A 21408-nucleotide genomic window follows, 5' to 3' on the forward strand; every position below is an offset into this window, starting at 1 on the left:
TCTTAAAAATAAGTTATCATGACAATCTGACTTTCCTTCCTTTACAAGTGACTTGGTCTTTTTGCCTGGATTCAAAAGGTTTTTTTTCTTTACCTTTAAACTCCAATAGCTTTACTGTGATTATCTGTCTGGGCCAACTAAGAAGATGATTTTCTACGTAGGCACTATGCATTTTCAATGTGTGGTTTCAGGCAAGTGTTCTCGAGCTTTGGTTTTCTTCCCAGGGTCATTTATTATAAGTGCATTCTCTTATACCTAACATTTTCTGTTGTCCTTTTTATTTCAATGCATTATTTTATACCATATTTAGGTTCACAGCAAATTTGAATGGAAAACACGAAGATTTTCCCATCACTCTCTGCCCACAGACGTGCTAAATAAGCCTCTGCCATTATTAACATCCCTCACCAGCTGGTACATTTGTTATAAGAAATGAACCTTCATTGACATATCTAATCACCCAAAGTCCACAGTTTTCACTCTTGGTTCTGTACATTCTATGGATTTTAACCAGTGTATAATGGCATGTATCCATCATGAGAATATCATACGGAAGAGTTTCACTGCCCTAAAAATCCTCTTATTCATCCCTCCTCCCTAACGCCTGGCAACCACTGATCTTTTTACTGTCTTCATAGTTTTGACTTTTCCAGAATGTTATATAGGTGGAATCCTACAGTATGCAGCCTTTTTGAACTGGCTTCTTTTACTCAATAATATGCATTTAAGTTTCTTCCGTGTCTTTTCATGGGTTGATAGCTTATTTCTTTTGAGTACTGAGTCATATTCCACTATCTATATGTAACAGTTTATTTATCCATTCACCTACTGAAGGACATGCTGGTTGCTTCCAAGTTTTGACAATTATGAATAAAGCTGCTATAAACATCCATGTGCAACTTTTTGTGTGAACATTTAACCTTTCAACTCCTTTGGGTAAATACCCAGGAGCATGACGGCTGGATCATATGGTCAGAGTATGTTTAGTTTTGTAAGAAGCCTCCAAACTGTCTTCCAAAGTGGCTGAACTATTACGCATTCCCACCAATGACGAGTAAGAATTTCTGTTGCTTCACAACCTTTTCATCATCTGGTATTGTCAATGTTCTGGATTTTGGTCACTAACAGGCACAGTGGAATCTCATTGTTTTGTTGTTGTTGTTGTTTTTTAAGGTTTCAATATTTTATTCAAGTTTGATTTTAAGTGATGTTAATGACAGCATTTGAAGGGGAGGAACTAATTCCACACAAAATGAAAGACTCTAAAATGTACCCATTAAACTCCTAAAAAATAAACTGAGTGGCGAAAATACAAGAGAAGTTCAATTTAGATGCTGAGTGTTGTCGCCATGCGATTACAGTCACAGAGACTCTTCCCAGCTTGCAGCTGGAGCTCTTAGAAGCTATTTCATACTCTGGTGCAAGGGCCAAAAAACACAACATGAGAAAAAACACAATTAAGTCCTGAATTATTGGCTTCATCACATCCACCTTCTCCACCCCATAATGGCACAGAAGAAACAGCTACCACTCCCTGCAGACTACTTTTGGTGTAAAAGAGGTGATGGATTGGGGTGGGAAAAGTCCCTGCCTTAAAAAGTCCCTTTCAGATGAGTTTGTATACACCAGCAAAGAGCCTCTCCTCAATCAGGGTAGGAGCCCAAGGTTCCGTTCTCAGGAAATCACAATTTCATTCATTTACTTAATACGAATTTACGAATTACAAAGTGCCTGCAAACTACCAACATCCACTTGCAGCCGTTTCTAGGTAAAAAAGAAACCTGACATCTCTAGAGGGGCCAGCAAGCTCCCCCTCTAGTCTACAGCTGAAAGGACCTGCTATGAAATTGGGTTTCTTCTGTACCTCTGAAAGGGTAACACCCTGAAGCTGAATCACCTTTAACCTGGAAGTCTAACATGATATTTAGCGATACCTGCATCCCAGACATACAACATTAAAAGGTACACTAAATTCTGAAGGTAGCTATGCTGCAAAGTAGTTTAAAATTAAACGACTGTACAGTATTCATTTATGCTTGGAACTCCAGCCCTAGACCAAGCCTGTGGCCACCAGCACTGACATTCCTGCCATCCAGCAGAACTGACAGTGTCAGTTTGATACCTGGCTTTAGGGTCTGAGTATATTCTAACCCTATCGGGCTGGAGTTGTTCACTTTAGCCGAGAAGCAGGCGTCAGGGTCGATCTGGTACTTGGCTGCTATTCCGAAGCGAGTGTTACTGTTTCCCGCTGTCCAGGCCAGATTAACAGCAGTCTCCAACTTCTTGTTCACCTTCTGATAAATGGAGCCGTCAAACTCCGTCCCATCATTTACATTAGTGTGAAGCTGGAATTCATATTCATTGGTCTTGTAGCCAACCGCAAAGTTGCTCTGGATCACTCGAGACTTTGTGGTCTCAAAATTCATCTGGTAGTCAGCCAGCCAGCCAGCCCTCATAACCCAGCACGAGAGCACCCGGGTGGAAGGCCCGGCAATGTCGAAATCCACGTCACAGCCCAGGTTGATAATGTTCCCGCTTGTACCCTGTCTTCATTTTAGCATTTTTTTCCCCCAGTGTTTGGTGAGAAGGATGAATCGAAGGTCAGCGTCAGGCCACGTGCAAGCTGATCGTCCACAGTAATCTCCGTGCCTAGTGTGCTGTCAGTGTTCCATTTCTCCGTAAACGTCAGACCATATTCGGTCCACCTGTAACTTGGTTTCCAGACTGCCCGTCACTCTGGTGGTCTCAGTGTTGGCTGAACTTGAGCTTGTAAATTCCAGTCCATTCTCAGATTTTGTTTGCAAATCAAGTTTTATTAAGCCAAATGCATAGCCTTGGTGATGACATCCCTGGCAGATTTGCCAAGATCAGCATACGTGGGAGGCACAGGCATCTTCTGCTCAGAAGCAGTGGCTGTGGGCTCCGCAGCGGCTACGGCGGGGGCTGCGGCATGAGGAACAGAGCGAGCGGCGGGGCAGAGGGCCTATCTCACTGTTTTAATTTGCACTTCTCTAATGACGTAAGACGTGGAACAACTTTTCATGTGCTTATTTGTGATCTATATACAGGTATCCCCTGCTTTTCAAAAGTCTATTTTTATGCCAGTTTGCTTTTAGGGAAGATCTACATTAGTACCTGTTTGCTAATCAAAAGAAATCAGAAGAGGATTTTTGCTTTTACGAACAAAGGCAAGAAGCAGAAACAGCGTTCAGCTTTCGTCTTGCAGCAAGGCATTACAGATCCAGCCCATACTATCAGCAACAAGAGTGGCACCAAGGAGCATGATGGCTGGGTCATACAGTCAGAGTACGCTTAGTTTTGTAAGAAGCCTCCAAACTGTCTTCACGCAGTCCTTCCTCAGAAGCTACACTCGGCATCTCGGCATCAGGCAGCCACAGCTCTGACTGTGTCTGTGAGCATCTGTGCTTTATCTCAGTTTAATTTGTGCGTCTGTTAGCAAGATGTGTCCTAAGGTAACTGCTTGTTTGCTTTAAGCCATTTTGCCATATGAAAAGTTTCATAGGAATGCTCTACTTTCAGATGGCAGGGGAAACCTGTTATCTCCTTAAATGAGGTGTCTTAAGGCCTCTGGCCCATTTTTTAAAATCAGGTTGTTTCCTTATTTCTGAGTTTTAAGAGTTCTTTCTATATTTTGGGACGGGCCTTTTCCAAGTATTTTCTCTCAGTCTGAGACTTATCTTCTCATTCTTTTCACACTGTCTTTCTCAGAGCAGAAGTTTTTAATTTTAATGAAGTCCAGCTTATCCATTCTTTCACAGATCATGCCTTTGCTGTTGTAATTAAAAACTCATCAACACACCCTAGATCATCTAGGTTTTTCTAACTACGTTATCTTCTGGGATTTTATAGTTTTGCATTTTACGTTTAAGTCTGTGATGCATTTTGAATTAATTTTTGTCAAGGGTGTAAGGTCTGTGTCTAGATTCATTTGTTTGCATGGGGCGGGGGGGGGCCAGTGGTTCCAGCACCGTTTGTTAAAAAGACTATCTTGGCTCCATTGGACTGCCTTTGCTCCTTTGTCAAAGAACACCTGACTTCATCTGTGGGTCTATTTCTGGGCTCTCGATTCTGTTCCATTGATCTACTGGTCCAATCTCTTACCATTATCACATTGTCTTGATTACGGTAGATTTACAGCAAGACTTTAAGTTGGATAGTGTCAGTTCCCCAACTTTGTTCTTCTCCGTCAACACTGCTGGCTATTCTGGTTATTTTTCCCTCTCCAACTAAACTTTAGAATGAGCTTGTCAATATTCACAGAATAACTTGCTGGGATTTTTACAGGGATTGCACTGAATCTGCAGATCAAGTCAGGAAGAACTGACATTTTGACAGTATTGAGTCTTCCTATCCATGAACACAAAATACCTATTTAATTTTTCTTAGATATCTTTCAAAGTTCTGTAGTTTTTCTCATAGAGATATTATAATATTTTATTAGATTTATACCTAAGTATTCCATTTTGGCATGTTAATATAAATGGTATTGTGTGTTTAATTTCAAATTCCACTTGTTTATTGTCAGTATAGTGGGAAGCAATTGACTTTTGTATACTAAATTTGTATCTTGCAATAACTGCTTATTAATTTTAGGAGTTTTTGGTTGATTCTTTCAGATTTTCTACATAGATTTATAACGTCATCTATGAACAAAGACAGTTTTATTTCTCTCTTTCCCATCTGTAGGCCTTTTATTCCCTTTTCTTGTCTCAATGCATTAGCTAGGACTTCCAGTACAATGTTGAAAAGAAGTGATGAGAGGGTATGTTCTTGGCTTGTTCCTGATCTTTGCGAGAAAGGTTCAAGATTCTCACCATTCAGTATATTAGCTGTAGGTTTTCTGTAGATAATCTTTATCAAGTTGAGAAAGTAAACTAAGACTACATGGGAACTAAGAGTTTTGTGGGGTTTTTTATCATGAATGCATGTTATTTTTTCCAACACAATTTCTGTATCTATTAATATGATCATGTGATTTTTCTTTTTCTGTTGATGTGATGGATACATTAATTGATTTTTGAATGTTGAACTAGACTTGTATACCTCGAATAAATCCTATGTGGTCAAGGTGTATAATTCTTCTTATACATTATTGCATTCTATTTACTAATATTTTCTTGAGGATTTTTATATCTACGTATAAAGAGATATTGTCTGTAGTTTTTTTTTCTTGTAATGTCATTATCATATTTTGATATAAGGGTAACGGTTTCATAAATGAGTTAGGAAGTATTCTTTCTGCATCAATCATCTGAAAAAGATTATAAAGAATTGGTATAGTGTCTTCCTTAAGAATAATAAGTGAGGGAATCCCCCGGTGGCGCAGTGGTTAAGAATCCACCTGCCAATGCAGGGGATACGGGTTCGAGCCCTGGTCCAGGAAGATCCCACATGCCATGGACCACCTAAGCCCACGTGCCACAACTACTGAGCCTGTACTCTAAAACCCGTGAGCCACAACTACTGAGCCCTCATGCCACAACTACTGAAGCCCACGCACCTAGAGCCCATGCTCTGCAACGAGAAGCCACTGCAATGAGAAGCCCGCGTGCTGCAACAAAGAGTAGCCCCCCGCTCGCGGCAACTAGAGAAAGCCCACACACAGCAACGAAGACCCAACACAGCCATAAATGAAAGAAAAAGGAAGGAAAGAAGAAAGGAAAGAAGGAAGGAAGGAAAGAAGGAAGGGAGAAAAAAATAATAAGTGAATAATCCATTGGGCCTGGTGCTTTCTGTTGGGAAAATTATTAAATGAATACATATATATATTTAAATACAGTATTGCTATGACTACTTTCAACAATCTGGTAGGTCAATTAAGAATAAGAAAAAAAAATTTTATTTTAACCACTCATTCTCTGATGCTCTTCCTTCCTTGCTAAAGATTAGAGTTCTTGACCTATATATTTTCCTTATTACTGCAAAACTTCTTTTAACATTTCTTGCAAAGCAGGTCTACTGGCAAAAAATATCCTGAATGTTTGTTTGTCTGAGAAAGCCTTTATTCTTCACTTCTGAAGGGTAATTTTGCAGGATATTGAATTCTGGGTTGGTATCGAGCTTTTTTTTTCTCTCAACACTAAATATTTCACTCCAGTTTCTTCTTGTTTCCAGTGGTGTTTTGAGACATTGGATGTACTTCTTATCTTTGCTCCTCCATTGGTAAGTTTTTTCCCTCTGGCTTCCCTCTGGACTTTTTAATTTTCTGTACCTTGAAAATGATACGCCTATGTGTAGGGGTTTTTTGCATTTATTCTGCTTGGTGTTCTCTGAACTTCCTGGATCGGTGGTTAAGTGTCTGACATTACTTTGCAGAAATTATCAGTCTTTACTGTTTCGAATATTTCTTCTATTCCTTTCATCATGATTCTAGAGAACTTCTGTAGGTGTCCTACAGCTCTTAGATACTCAATTCTGTTATGGTTTTTCTTTCAGTCATTTTTCTCTTTGCTTTTCTCTTTTGCAGGCTGCTCTTGAGATACTCTCAAGCTCAGAAACTGTTTGCTCAGCGACGTCCCATTTACTAATAAGCCCATCAAAGGCATTCTTAATTTCTGTTACAGTGTCTTTGATCTCCAGCATTTCTTTCTCCTTCCTTCCTAGAATTTCCACCTCTCTGCTTACATTGCCCATCTGTTCTTACAGGCAGTCTACCTTATCCATTGGAACCTTTAGCATATTAATCATGGTTGTTTTAGATTCCTGGTTTGCAGTTGAAAGTCTGGTGGGCCTGGATTACCTATAGATACTATTCTGCTCCTTCTTCTCTGTGACATATAAAATTACATCTACATACATAATGGAAAAATGTAAATAATTATATAAATAAATGTAAATTAATTACTCCACTTATACAGTATACATAAATTATACGTGATTATTTATAAATTATACACAATTATATATAAATTATATATGATTATATATAATTACATATAACTATATATATAATTATATATATAGTTATATAAAAGAGACAAATAAGGAGCAGAATTATGTCTACAGGCAACAAAAGCACACCAAATAAACAGATAAAAATTGAGATGAGCTTCCTTGTACGCTTGGGAAAGGAGGGTGGGTCAGCATACTTTTTGTAGCTTCAGGGTCCTGCAGCAACTTGTTCTGCTGTTTTCATCTAGTGTTCAAAACCAGGCTTTGTGATTATGAGATCTATTGGCTGTTTCCCTGCCCCACTTTCACCTGGTCCTTCTCTATCCTTTGCCCTTATCCACCCTGCTCAATCTGAACTGGATTCCCAACAATTTCCCTCAGAGCAGGGCTTTGTCAAGAAAAGAGCCTTATTTGGTTAGTTTCACAAGTCCATAAGCCAAGATTGCTCTAGAAACATCCATCCTTACCATAGTTCCTTTGTTCCTTCCTAGTTTTAGCTTCTAGTTTCACATTGGCCCACCATGTTTTCTAGCGAGTACCTGTTACCAGTTTTCAGAGACAGCAGAAACCACGTCACCTCCCCTACACTTCCTCCCCTACACTTACTGATACCAGAGGAGGGGATAACTTGTCACCTAGTTTGCTTTAGATATTATATTGTCTGTGGGTTTCAGGTTTTGCCATCGTCATAGGTCTGTTTTTATGTGGAGATTCAAGGAGATTAAAAACTATGCCTCCCTAATAACTTCTCATTTCTCCATAAACTTTTTAATAATAACAAGGTGGGTATCTCTGAAAATGACTAGGTCCAAAGAACAAAAGCCCAACTTTTCAATTCTAAAATATAGAAACAAAAATGTCATTCATATAAGGAGTGTGCAGTAAATATCCATAATTATGAATTATGAATAACTATTTAAACATATCATCAGATTTAATGCTTACATTTTCTGCAAGAAAATCTATGCTGGAATTATGAAACATTCTCTTTCAGGCACAGATCAGCCTGAATAAATATCCTAGGAAAATGAAACAGTCTTCTGAAAAAGTAACTCTTGCATTTGATTAGAAGGTTCTGTGCTTAAGGTTTTTCTGGGATCATTTCCAGGAATATGTATATAATTTACAGTGACTGACTACTCAATGCCAACAATAATTCTGTTCTCCCAACCTTTATAATAAATGCAGGAGACACCAATTTGAGAGGTTAAAAAAAAAAAGGCCATCTCTCACTTTCTACCAATGAATGTCAAATCCAGATATATCTGCATGAAACACATCTGCACCCAGGCTTAGATAGTTTAAACATCAACTGAAATCCACAGTTTTGACTCTTTGCTATTACAGAAAATTAAAAGTCTATTTTATAAAATAAATTGCCCTAAGACTAGTGGTTGCCTTTCAAATTTAATAATCCATTAAATCTTATGAATCACTCACTAGTGCTTCATGCTAAAAAATAAGAAAATAAATGAGCTATACCCAGGTCCTCAGGGAATTTAGAAGCTGGTGTATGGTACCTGGGAGTATACATACTTACATATTCAGGGAGAGAAGATGTTGTGGATGTTACACAGAATTAAGCCCAACTAACAATGTAATAGAAATATAAATAAATCACTTAAGAAAAACAGAGAGAAAAACAGCCCAGAGGAGGGACTATTTGAGATAGGCTTTGAAGGACAAGCAGTATTTCACCAGCAGGAAACGTAAAGGAAGGATATACAAGTCAGGGAGAACAAAGTAAAACGGAGATATGAAAAAAACTGACACAGTAGGGAATCATCAAGTAATCTGAGTAGGGGAAAGAAAAGAGTATTTATGTTGTAAGAACTTTTAAAAAAAGTTCAGATTGGTTTACTGGACTTCAGTTACTATTTTATTCTATGCTTGATAAACAATTTCAGTATCTCATCTTAAATACAAATTTTCAGATAAGCCGAAAAAGAATAACAGAGCATGACAACAACAAAAATGGTTGAAATGGTCAGTTCACTATGTCAACAGTCACAGCTAGATAGCCAAGTATCCCTGCGAAGAATTAACCAGTTTATTTTTTTTCCAAAAATTTTTTTCAGTTTTTTTTGAGATATAATTGACATGCATCACTGTGTAAGCTTTTACTGAAGTATAGTTGATTTACAATATTATATTAGTTTCAGGTATACTAACATGGAGTATACTAGAGTGTTCCACGTATATTCACTTCTAGGATTCTATGGTTTAAGGTCTGACATTTAGGTCTTTAATCCATTTTGAGCTTATTTTGTATACAGTGTGAGGAAATGTTCTACTCTCATTCTTTTATAGGTAGCTGTCCAGTATTCCCAGCACCACTCACTAAAGAGACTGTTTTTTCTCCACTGTATATTCTTGCCTCATTTGTCATAGATTAATTGACTGTAGGTGCCTGGGTTTATTTATTTCTGGGCTCTCTATGCTGCTCCATTGATCTATGTGTCTCTTTTTATGTCAGTACCATGCTGTTTTGATTACTGTAGCTTTGTAGTATAGTCTGAGGTCAAAGAGCATGACACCTCCAGCTTTGTTCTTTTTCTTCAAAATTGCTTTGGCAATTCAGGTCTTTTTGAGTTCCATATACATTTTAGGATTATTTGCTCTAGCTCTGTGAAAATCTTATGGGTATTTTGATAGGGATTGAATTAAATCTGTAGATTGCTTTGGGTAGCAGACATTTTACGAATATTATTTCTTCCAATCCATGAATGGAATATCTTTCCATTTCTTTGTACCATCTTCAATTTCCTTCAACAGTGTTTTATAGTTTTCATAGTATAGGTCTTTCACTGCCTTAGTTAAGTTTATTCCTGGGTATTTTATTCTTTTTGATGCAATTTTAAACAGGATTGTTTTTTGTTTCCTCTTTCTGAGAGTCCATTGTTAATATATAGTAAGTGGGGTTGGAGTGTTTGCTGGGCTCAGGCTGTGGCGTGCACTGGGGCAGTCACAGGCAGCCATCTCAGCAGTTTTCAACCTGCCCTCTCCACCCTGCTTCGGGAGCAAGCCAGCACAAGCACACTGCTCACAGGCAAAATTCAGGCTTCCCATAGCCCTCTTTTGAGTCCCACCAGCCCTCCCACCAGCCAAAGGGGCTCATTTTCCCTGTGTCAGACCCCAGGGCTGGGGCATCTAATATGTGACAGGAACAGCTGACTCCCCAGGGCAAATCTCCACCCGTGTATCTCTCTTTTCCTCTGAGTCCCCTCCCAAAGGCACAAGGTCCCAACCTGATCACTTCTCTTCCCTTCCTACCCGATTCCATGAGGATCTTTCCTATAGCCTTGGCTGTACAGGAGTCTTTCTGCCAGTCTCCAATTAGTTTTCAGTGAGAACTGTTGCACATGTAGATGTATTTTTGATGTGTTTGTGGGGAGAGGTGAGCTCCACCTCCTCCTACTCCTCCATCTTGATCTATTTCAAGATTAACCAGTTTAAATGAATGCCTAGCCTATTTCAGTGCCTTGACTGCTACATGACATACCTAACTAGAGCATGAGGAGAGTTCATTTTTAGTACTGGAAACCAGCTCTTACATTAAAGGACCAAGAGAACCATAGCCAGTACAGTGAAAAATAAAAACCCAGCTAACTAATTGGGCTGCCTCGTTCTAGGCACGACAAAATTCCAGAAACCACAGGGAAAATACTAAACATTAAAATTCTTAATAAGTTCTTTTTAAGAAGAATATTTTTCACAACTGATACCTATTGTGGTAATTTTCACAAAGAGAATGCTCAATAACACTTGTCAAATTAAAACTAAATCTAGGCAGGGCTATAAAATGCATAATGTTTTGTCACTCACCATTACAATATTAATAATGTGACTTGGCATTAAATTACTATAATAAATAAATCATATGTATACATTGCTCAATGTTATTCCACAGAGTAATGAAAGGGGTACTGTGATATAAAGGGAAGAATCAGGGACTCGAAGCCAAAAGACCGAGGTGTTAAGTGTGAAAAGCTATTGACGACACTTGCTTTGAGTCACAGGAAGCCTTTGGCCTAGTACCTGCCCTCTACTAGCCCCCATGTCCTCATGTGTACAGTGACTATAACAGCAATAACCATGCACACATTCTCCTATTGTGACAACTACATGAAATCATGCAGGTCAAAGGACTCTGTAAACTAAAAAGTGCTACACAAAACATTATTAAATTGACTGTTTTCTGGTTGATTTTCTACCCCCAGAAACATCTTCATTTCCTCTCTTTCCTTTATTCTACACAGTCATCTATCAGCACATCCTCTAAATCCTGCAAGTCTATTCTCAACCCCCCCAAGTTTCCCACCACCATTGCTTCTCATGTGAAGACCCAGCAGCTGCCCTGCAGACTTCCGCAGGCACCTTCCACCTGCTCTCACTGCTTCTAATCTTACTCTTCCAAAAGCTTCTAATCTCTCACCAGAACCCAACCATGCTGGCAACTTGATCTTGGACTTCTATCTTCCAAAACTGTGAGCAATAAATTTCTGTTGTTTAAGCCAAAAAAAAAAAAAAAAAACCCACAAAAGCCTCTAATCCACAGAAGAGCTAAATCAAATATTTACTTAAATATTATATCAAATTGCATTGCTCACCTGATCCAATGGCCTCCCTTTATATTAGGAAGGAACCTCAATTGCTAACCAAGGGCTGACAGGCCCTTCACCTCTCCTCACCAGTGGCCCCATTCGTGGTACTAGAGCTGCAGTGGCTTACCTGTTTTTCCTTAAACACTCTGCAAGCACATTCCTAACGAGGGGCCCTTGCATTGCCTGGTTCTTTCCAGAATGGTCAAGAACTTAGTACTTCTCCCTCCCTCACTTCATTCTGCTCAAATATCACTGCCTCAGAAAGGCCTTCCCTAAACACCCTTTGTGAAAGGGTGAGTCCTTGCCTTATCGCTCTCCACCCTGTTACTACTCTGCTTCTCCTCACAGCCCTTATCGGGTCTGAAATTATATCACTTATTTACATTGTTAACTTTTCCCCTACTATATATAAACAGCACGGGGCAAGGACTTTGGCTATTCCTGTTAACAATCGCATCTGAGTTATTTGCAAAGAGTAGGGGCTCAACTGAAACTTTGCTTAATGAATAGGGAAAAGACTGTTCAATTTCCTTTAGTTTCTGTTCCATAGAAAAGAGCAGAGTGCCCATAAATAACTTCAATGCCCCTATTAAAACCCCAACATTTGAGTAGCCTGAAAAGGCTTTATCCCACCTTGGAATTCGAAGTGGACTCCAAGAAGCAAAGTCTGTTGCCAAACCCTTCTGCGGCCAAACACAGTTTCTGCTGTTCTTTGTGGATGGTTGCAGTACACTGCAGAACCACTTCATCATCCTGCAGAGGGGAGGAGAAGAGAAAAAAGTGAGATCTGGCATCACTTAGTCTAAATCAGATCCACAAGGTTATTATTTAATGCTTTTTTAAAATCAGAGAAAATAGGGACTTCCCTGGTGGCTCAGTGGTTAAGGATCCACCTGCCAATGCAGAGGACACGGGTTCAATCCCTGGTCCAGGAAGATCCCTCATGCCACGAAACAACTAAGCCAATGAGCCACAACTACTGAGCCTTCACTCTAGAGCCCGCGAGCCACAACTACCGAGCCCACGTGCCACAACTACCGAAGCCAGCACGCCTAGAGCCCGTGCTCCACAACAAGAGAAGCCACCACAATGAGAAGCCCGCACACCGCAAGGAAGGGTAGCCCCCGCTCGCCGCAACTAGAGAAAGCCCACGCGCAGCAACGAAGACCCAATGCAGCCAAAAATAAATAAATAAATAAAATCTTAAAAAATTATTTAACAAATTTTAAAAATAAAATCAGAGAAAAATAAATATATGAACAACTGTCCCCAAAAAAGCCAAAGAATCAATTCCTAGTGTACTTTTATTTGCAAAAAAAGATAAATGGGTAGGGGGAGGCGGGAGAAGTTATTGCCATTCAAGGCAATCAACAGCTTTTTTTTTTAACTGTCATTACTGATCCCCAAAGGCAACCTGCATGGAGAAAAGTAAAATACAGGATTTCCATGTTAGCGCTCTTACACACTGCTTTAAATCATCAAAACTATCAAAAAATGGTCTGACATATTCCTAGGACATCAAGTATTATCAAGAATGGAACAGATTCTACTAGCAAGCACACACACATAGTTCCAAAACTGACACAGGAAAACAGGTCAATAACAGAGCTTCTGGGTTCAAATCAACGTGAAAAGTCATCTTAGTTCAACCACACATTGGCAACTTGCTCATCTTTGAAATGATCCTGGATTGCTTAAAAATGTACAGAGAGGTGATCTGCTAGTTCAGTCCTCTGCAATCCAACACTTGGTTTCCAATCAATTGCAGGGTTACAGGAAAAACTGTACAAGGGAAAGATGATCCATGCGATGACTCAGTACAGGCAGCATGAACACGACAAGACGCACGGGCTTTAGAATTAGCAATAGCTGGGTTCTTACCCCAGTTCTGCCGTCTACAAAATGAGGAGGGAAGTGAGATCAACTAACTTACACAGTGACTGACATACAAAAGGCCCTAAATCAACAAGAAATGCAAGATATCATTATTTAACAGATTCTAAGTGGCAAATGCCTAAAAAGTCTAGCCATTTATATTTTGACATTTCAACCTCAAAGAAACAGGATACTTAACAGAGGAAAAAAAAAAAACAAATATACTCATCAACCCTTTTAATTAAAATCAAAGCGAAAAAGGAATATGAGTACATGCTAGAAGATGCTCACCAGGGTAGAATAGTAGAGTGGAGGTGATAAGATACAGCAAATATTCAAAAGCAGAAAACAAGCCTTTTTGGTTAACCTAAAGAATATGCTATATCAACGGGAAAAGTGCAGCTGTAATTTAATAAAAACCCTTATCATGCTATAAATTTGCTTTATTTCCTACGCGGTAGCAGCAATACCTAATAGCTGGCTCATAGTACCGGTCACAGCCAAGCCCAATCTCTTAATAATTAGCTCCCAACTCTCCCCACAGTGCTCAGTGATTTCCAGTGAGCATTCAATTGTTACATTTTAAAAGTCAACTGCTAAAAAAAAAAGCACTATTTTCATATAATGAGTACATCTGAATATTAATTCATGTTCAGCATGGCTATAATAAAAATAATGAAATACCTCTGTTGCTTATATAATCTGCAAGATCAAAGATACATCATGTTTTCCAAATAGGTGGTATAGTAACAAAGAACTGAATTGTCCTGATGTGCTCAATGCCTTCCCAAACCGCCACAGCCTTTTGCTATCTTGTCTCACCCTATGGAACTAACTCTAGCGAGTAAACTACACTCTTGGGTAAGATAGGTTCCTTTGGATACTGGAGGCTATCTAAACACAGTTAGTAAATAATTACTGTAATGTACTAATGAAAGACGTTTTAGGAATGAGAATAAGAAAATACAGCAAGGTATAAGGCAGGTGAGAATAACAGTGCTGCCCAGTAAGCCCGAAAGAAGAGAAGGTGTACCATATTTACCAAAAATACAGTGCATGCCAGTCCTGGCATTAATTTATTTAATCCTCACAATATCCCAGTAATATACAGATTATCCACAGATATACACATGAGGAAAATAAGGCTCAAAGTAACTTGTTACTCACAGAGGGCTGAACATTCTTATTTCTAAGAACTGGTCATTAGACCTAACTTATTTGAATGTAAAAGTCCTCAACCCCACACTGCTTCCAGAGGCTCAGTTGATTTTTTAAGACACTTGTTATCTAGAGAAGTACTTCTCAGTCTTTAACATGCATCCTTTCACCTGTAGGTCTTGCTAAAATACAAGGTCTTGGGTAGATTTTGCATTTCTAACAAGTGCTCAAGTACGAGGGGGATTCAGAATGGGTCCCAGAAAGGATATGGATCCCAGAAAAGATGTGAGAAGTCTTTTATAAGAGTTTGGAGGCAGTCAGTAACAGATGAATATTAAAATAAGTCTGTGGACTTTGGACAGAACCAGAAATGAGAGCACATTTCTGGAGATGCTCATTAATATGTGACACAAACCAACTATATAAGGGAAAGGAACCAACAATGTACTGACCTACTCTATTAAATTAATAAAACCAACTCACTTGTGCAGTTTCCTTACAATTCAGTGCCTAGGCATCGTGTGATGAAGCGCCTGGCCACGAAGCAGCACCGAGTTCAGGGAGCTCTGCCACGCCACTAACAAGAGAGCCATGGCCACAGCTTTCAACTATGATCCAACTTTGATGGATTCTAGCCTGACACACTTATAAGGCTTTTTCCAGTTTATCTGGGAGCTGTTTCTATTTTACATTCCAGTAAATGAAGAGTTCCTTTTTGACTGAAAGTGAAATATACTGAGCACTGATGGACCAAACACCAATTCGCAAACACCCGCCTATTAATTAACCCATCATTCATCTCAAATTATGTTAAAGGTGAAAAGTCTATGTTAAAAAAAAATTGGAACAGGTTAAGGGGCTCATAGTGCTGCTGTGGTGCGGAAGATTGAAATTATGAATAAAATTAACAGGTTTCATTGAGACAAAGACTTGAAGCAGGGAAGGGGCATTAGCTATGTGAGTATCTGCAGAATGGGCAGTCCAGGCAGAAGCAAGGCCAGTGAAAGCCTCTCAGGCAGAAGAGTATCTGGCACGTTCAAGAAACAGGGAGGATGTCAGCGCAGCTGGAGTGGATTAACCCAGGGGGAAGAGGATGGTGGGAGATGAAGTCAGAGACAACAGAGCCTGATCAAGACAGGCCCCGAGCCCAGCCTAAAAGCCAAAAGCCTTTGGCTTTTACTGAGGGACAGGGAGTCTATGCCATAAATAAATGAAGAGTTAAGTATTATTATTATGCTTTTGAGTAGTAACAGATGAGAAGAGGCATTGTGAGAGTAAATTCCTATTACCCAGCAAAGTGGTTGAACAGGATTCAAATCTGGGTCCACCTGACTCTATAACCTAGACCCCTAACCTCTGTGCTGTACTACCTCCTACAATGATATAAAATCACTGCACTAACAGTCTGGCTAGAAATCTACCCAGAAACTAACCCTAGTATAATCCCCTGGTTTCCATTCATCAAATATGTTTTAGCGATGTGGCTATAGGTAAAGTGAATAAAGTTACTATATCCAGATTTAACTGTGTTGAAAACAAAACCAAATGAAAAACAAAATCACATGAAAAACAAACTTACATAAAATAACAAGGAAACTTCTTTGAATCAAGGAGCAGCAGGCAATGGTGAGGTGACAAAAAAGGTTGTCTATCATTAGTAGGTAATTAAAATTTAGTCAATGATTAAATTTTCGACTGAGAAACGGCTGTCCAAGGTAGTGCTACTTACTGGATTTTTAGGAAAGGAGACAGAAAGGCAAAGCAGAAGACAGAGATCAATACAGACAGAAGAGGAGGAAGGGACCTTTTTAACTTCCATTTCAGAGATGGAAAAATACCTATTTTTCTGGGCTACTGTAGAAAGAATGAATGTATTAACATCTTCCATATCCTTCGGAACTCATGAAAATACTTGATAAAATTAAGTTGTTGGCTCTGAACTCAGCAGAGCATCTTCCTCTGCAATTAACTGCTTTTCCACTTTTCTTATTACCCTAAAACCTAGGAAATAGGAGTGGTGGTGAACCAGGATGGCAGAGGATGCCCCCAGGGCAGGCAAAGGAGGTGGCACTCTCTACAGGGAGCTTCCAAACTGAAATGAAGCCCACAAAAAGCTGGCCTGATTTTCAGTATCACCATGTACAGGCGATTCTAAACTCTGTCAGAAAATACAGTTCTACCCACCTGGCTGCCTGCCGCCTCTTCACATAGACCACATATCCGAGCTGCTAAAGCACCAGCAGAAAGCTACGCACACGCATGCACACACACGCACACACACACACACACACACACACACACACACAGCAACTGGTACATTAAACAGCACAAATAATTTATAGATGAAGATACAATCCTGTAATCTGATCCCAACTACAGAAGAACGGACGTAGATCAGGACTGATGCACCCATAAGACCACATGAGGAAGCCATTTCAGCATTACGACATGTTGTATCCCATCTACTCTCTTGTGAAATTTTATTTCAAAATGCGTGAAAAAACTTTGAAACTGCCCTCATGAATATCACCCAAGACAGTGATGGCGAACTATATTTCTTAGTAGAAAGTAAGGAAGAAGTAAAAAAGTTTCCCAGAGACCACTAGGTAAAGGAAATTTCTTTGTTCTTAGGTTTTATTTTTTAATTTCTCTTTTAAAGATTTTTTTGATGTGGACTATTTTTAAAGTCTTTATTGAACTTGTTACAATATTGCTTCAGTTTTATGTTTTGGTTTTCTGGCTTCGAGACATGTGGGATCTTAGCTCCCTGATCAGGGATCGAACCCACACACCCCTGCACTGGAAGGCGAAGTCTTAACCATTGGACCACCAGGGAAGTCCCTGCTCTTAGGTTTTAAATCCTTGAAAATAAGTACATTTCTGAAATATTTTAAATAACTTTTAAATTAGAATTTTAAAAGATACAGGAAAATAAAAAGCCTAAAATAGCTTGGACAACATATGAGGTCATAATCATAAAAATAGAAGCAGTTACAAAAATTAAGCATTTAAGTTGACCTTTTTCATAAGAGAATTGACATGCAAGTGAAAAATCAGATCTAGAAAGACTGAACATATTGCAGACATTCTAACTCAGTATTTGTTTCACGTGAGATAGATTAAAGTTGACAGAGTCACCAACAATAACATCAACAGAAATGTACCTTTTCCCCTTTTCCACTTGGAAAATAGCATGCATAAAATCTGTGTTCCTAGCTCTGAAAATGATCTGAATTTCCTACTTGGCACTGAAGATTGCCTCACATGTAAAGATGAAATTCACCTTAATATATGTGCTGAGTATGAGATTGTTACCCTGACTTTCTCACACCTATACATGGAATACACCCACAGAAAGAGCTAGTAAAGAAAATCAGTGCTCTTACTTGCACATAAAGCATTGACATCACACACTAAGACAAGCAGAGTAACTAACTGATCACTCAATAATGTCTCCCTGTCACCTGGTTGATGCTCAAGCAAGTATTAAGAGACAAAAGAGAGTGCCGGATGGGCTGGCCCCTTAGGAGTCCTTCTGCAATTACACCAGAGAGTGTACCTATTGTACAAAGTATCACTTACATATGATGCTTCTATGAAAAATTAAGTGTATTTATTCATATTACTCTGAAATACTTAGTAGCTATGCAGAACAGATGAGACCCATATTTAACTATAAAAATATGTGTATGTTATACATAATATATTGCTTGAGATTTTGCATATGCATATTTTAGAATATTCAAAGTTCTGCTCCTCCTGTCTGCAGAATGGCAGAGACCCAGGGAGAAAGCTGTAGAGCTTCTCAAAGATCCACACCAGACGTGAATGCATAAACCACATTAAAGTCCTGAAGAGCAGACAACTGTGTACAAATTATTGCAACATTTTAAGGAAGGATAATGAAAAGATTTTATGTAAAGGAAGAATGCTGAAAAGACAAAAAAAGATGGAGAGGTTTAGAGGCAATTTTCAAGATCTGAATCTATATATCAATAACTCTTTATTTCAAGACAGGCAATTTCTGACTCTTGAGGACACTATGCTTTCTTGTATTACATATACACAGACTCTCTCCCTCTCTCTCTCTCTCTCTCTCTCTCTCATATATACAAGTCTGTGACCTCCAGTAACTGTAATTCTCTTGTTACCGCACAACACAAGGACAAATTTTCAAGACTGATCACAAAAATAAATAAATAACAGCCAACTGGACATATACATATTATACCACCCACTGGAGAATAAACACCAAAGAGTTTTTAGCAAAAACACAGAGCACGAAATAATATTATTCATAGGAACTATTTTACTCTTGTTTCTGGGATATGTTTTGATACGTACCTCCCCACCTGCATTTTTATGCAAGGGTTTCATGGCTCAAACTGTATGGACATAACATTTAGCTATGGATTCAGAGGCTTGCTTTTGAAAAACACAGGGAAACATGAGCTTGCAATTTCGGCCTCCGATTTACTGCTGTAATTGGCAAACTTATTAAATTCTGTTCTTGCTAATTATAAATATTTAATTCTGTTCTTGCTAATTATAAATGTAATTCTTTAATGAAAACGGAGGTTACCATGCAGTGCACCAGAACCTCCATATTTTTATAGGCTTTCAATAAATTTCCTCACTTTTCTTGCAATCTGTGAATATTTCAGCTGAAGGCTTTTCTCTGACCTGGGAAAGAATCAACGAACCACCAAACTATACCTGAGCATTAAGCTATTTCTGATAAGAGTCAGGTTGTACATATGCACTCCAGAAAGTGAGCACAAGCAAAACAGCAATTTTCAGCCTTTCTGTTGTTTTCCCTCAGCTTAAGCCAAGTATTATAAAGATTAGCAAAAGGTTACTTTGTACTCGAAGCAAAATCATGATACAAATATTAGGACCGGCTTTTGAAAAGCTTGGTGAACTCACAAGTGCCAGTTCAAGGGGTCAAATATAATGGATGGAAAATACAAAAGTTACCCAGATAAAGTGAGACACACAAAGTATCTGTTACAGAAATCTTGTGTTTGTGCAAAAAGAGTCCCCTAGAGCCCAATTAGAAACTCAGTGTCTTTATCTGTTAGGTGGAAGTTATATAATAATGTTATGTAATAACAAGTTTTATAAGAGTTAGTATAATAAGTTACAGAGTAAGAATATAGTAAGTTATATAATAATTAATAATAACTTGCCCACTATACATAACTATTATTTAATCATTTGTAATACTAAATAATATGAATTAAGTAGAAAACATTACTTTTGGACCAGACTCACTCAGAGTTTAAATCCCAGCTCTCCAGCTCTCCTTTTACTAGTCACTATGACTGTCAGTATTTTCATCTATGAAATGAGAAAACACCTACTTTACACGGTTGTTGCATGCAAGGGATTAAATTAATCAAGAATCTAATATTTACAAAGTGCACAGGAAAGGGTGCCCAGAATATAAAAGATGATTAATAATTGTTATTTCATCATTCCTATTTTTGTAAGAAGTAAATTCACTTATTCAAGTCATGACCACCAACATAGCAGAACAAGTTCTTGCACCCATGGAGCTTATACTCAAGGAAGAGATAAATAATAAGTAAATGAATAGTTTATAAAATTTAGCATCAGATAGTGATAAGAGCCAAGAATACGAAAGGACAAGGTCAAAGATATCAAGAGTAATGAAGGGGATTATATTAGAGGCTGGTCAGAATCAGTCTCTCTGACGAGAAGACAATGAACAAAGATCAGAATAAATTTGGGAGTGAGCACATGGAATATTCCAGGCAGAGAAGGGCAGCAAACACAGCAACCCTGCACTAGGAAGGGGTCTGGTGAGTGAGGGGCTGGGGGGATGAGTAGAAGAAACAATGACAGAAACTTAGCAGGGCTGGATCCAGAGGGGCTTGCAGGTCATGGGAAGGACTCTGGAGTTTGGTCCAAGTATGATACTAGCAATCTACAGCTTTAATGCAATCCGTATCAAAATACCCATGACATTTTTCACAGAACTAGAACAAATAATCCTAGAATTTATGTGGAACCACAAAACACTCAGAATTACCACAGCAATCCTGGGAAAAAAGAACAAAGCTGGAAGTATAACCCTTGCAGACTTCAGACTACACTACAAAGCTATAGTAATCAAAACAGCGTGTACTGGCACAAAAACAGACAAATAGGTCAATGGAACAGAACAGAGAGCCCAGAAATAAATCCACACACCTATAGTCAATTAACCTCAAAGACAAAGGAGGCAAGAATATACAACGGAGAAAAGACAGCCTTCAACAAGTGGTGCTGGAAAAGCTGAACAACTACATGTAAAAGAATGAAATTACAAGATTCTCTAATACCATATACAAAAATAAACTCAAAATGGATTAGTGATCTAAATGTAAGACAAGACATCATAAAACTCCTAGAAGAAAACATAAGCAAAAAATTCTTTGATATAAATCGTAGCAGTATTTTCTTAGATCACTATCTCAAGAAATAAAAGCAAAAATAAAAAATGGGACCTAATCAAACTTAAATGATGTTCCACAGTAAAGGAAACCATCAACAAAATGAAAAGACAATCTACGGAATGGGAGAAAATATTTGCAAATGATGAGACCTACAAGGGGTTACTACCCAAAATATACAAGCAGCTTATACAACTCAATATCAAAGAAACAAACAACCCCATCATAAATGGGCAGAAGACCTAAAAAAAACTTTTCCAAAGAAGACATACAGATAGCTAACACGCATATGAAAAAGTGCTCAACATCACTAATTATTAGAGAAAATAATGCAAATAAAAACTACAATGAGGTATCAACACACACCAGTCAGAATGGCTACCATCAAAAAGTCTACAAAA

At 38.5% G+C, this 21408-nt stretch overlaps 1 protein-coding gene and 1 pseudogene across 1 annotated transcript in view; both read right to left on the reverse strand.

The window, feature by feature from the left end:
* Nucleotides 1–21408, reverse strand: part of RYR2 (ryanodine receptor 2) — a 721598-nt gene that overhangs the window by 504019 nt on the left and 196171 nt on the right. Inside the window, exon 2 of the mRNA XM_067710999.1 lies at nt 12150–12269. Within this exon, the coding sequence (XP_067567100.1) occupies nt 12150–12269 (120 nt within the window). The remainder of the gene's footprint in view (nt 1–12149; nt 12270–21408) is intronic.
* LOC137208554 (non-selective voltage-gated ion channel VDAC1-like) lies at nt 1159–2977 on the reverse strand (annotated as a pseudogene).

Source organism: Pseudorca crassidens, chromosome 16 (assembly GCF_039906515.1).
Source record: "Pseudorca crassidens isolate mPseCra1 chromosome 16, mPseCra1.hap1, whole genome shotgun sequence".
NCBI lineage: Eukaryota > Metazoa > Chordata > Mammalia > Artiodactyla > Delphinidae > Pseudorca > Pseudorca crassidens.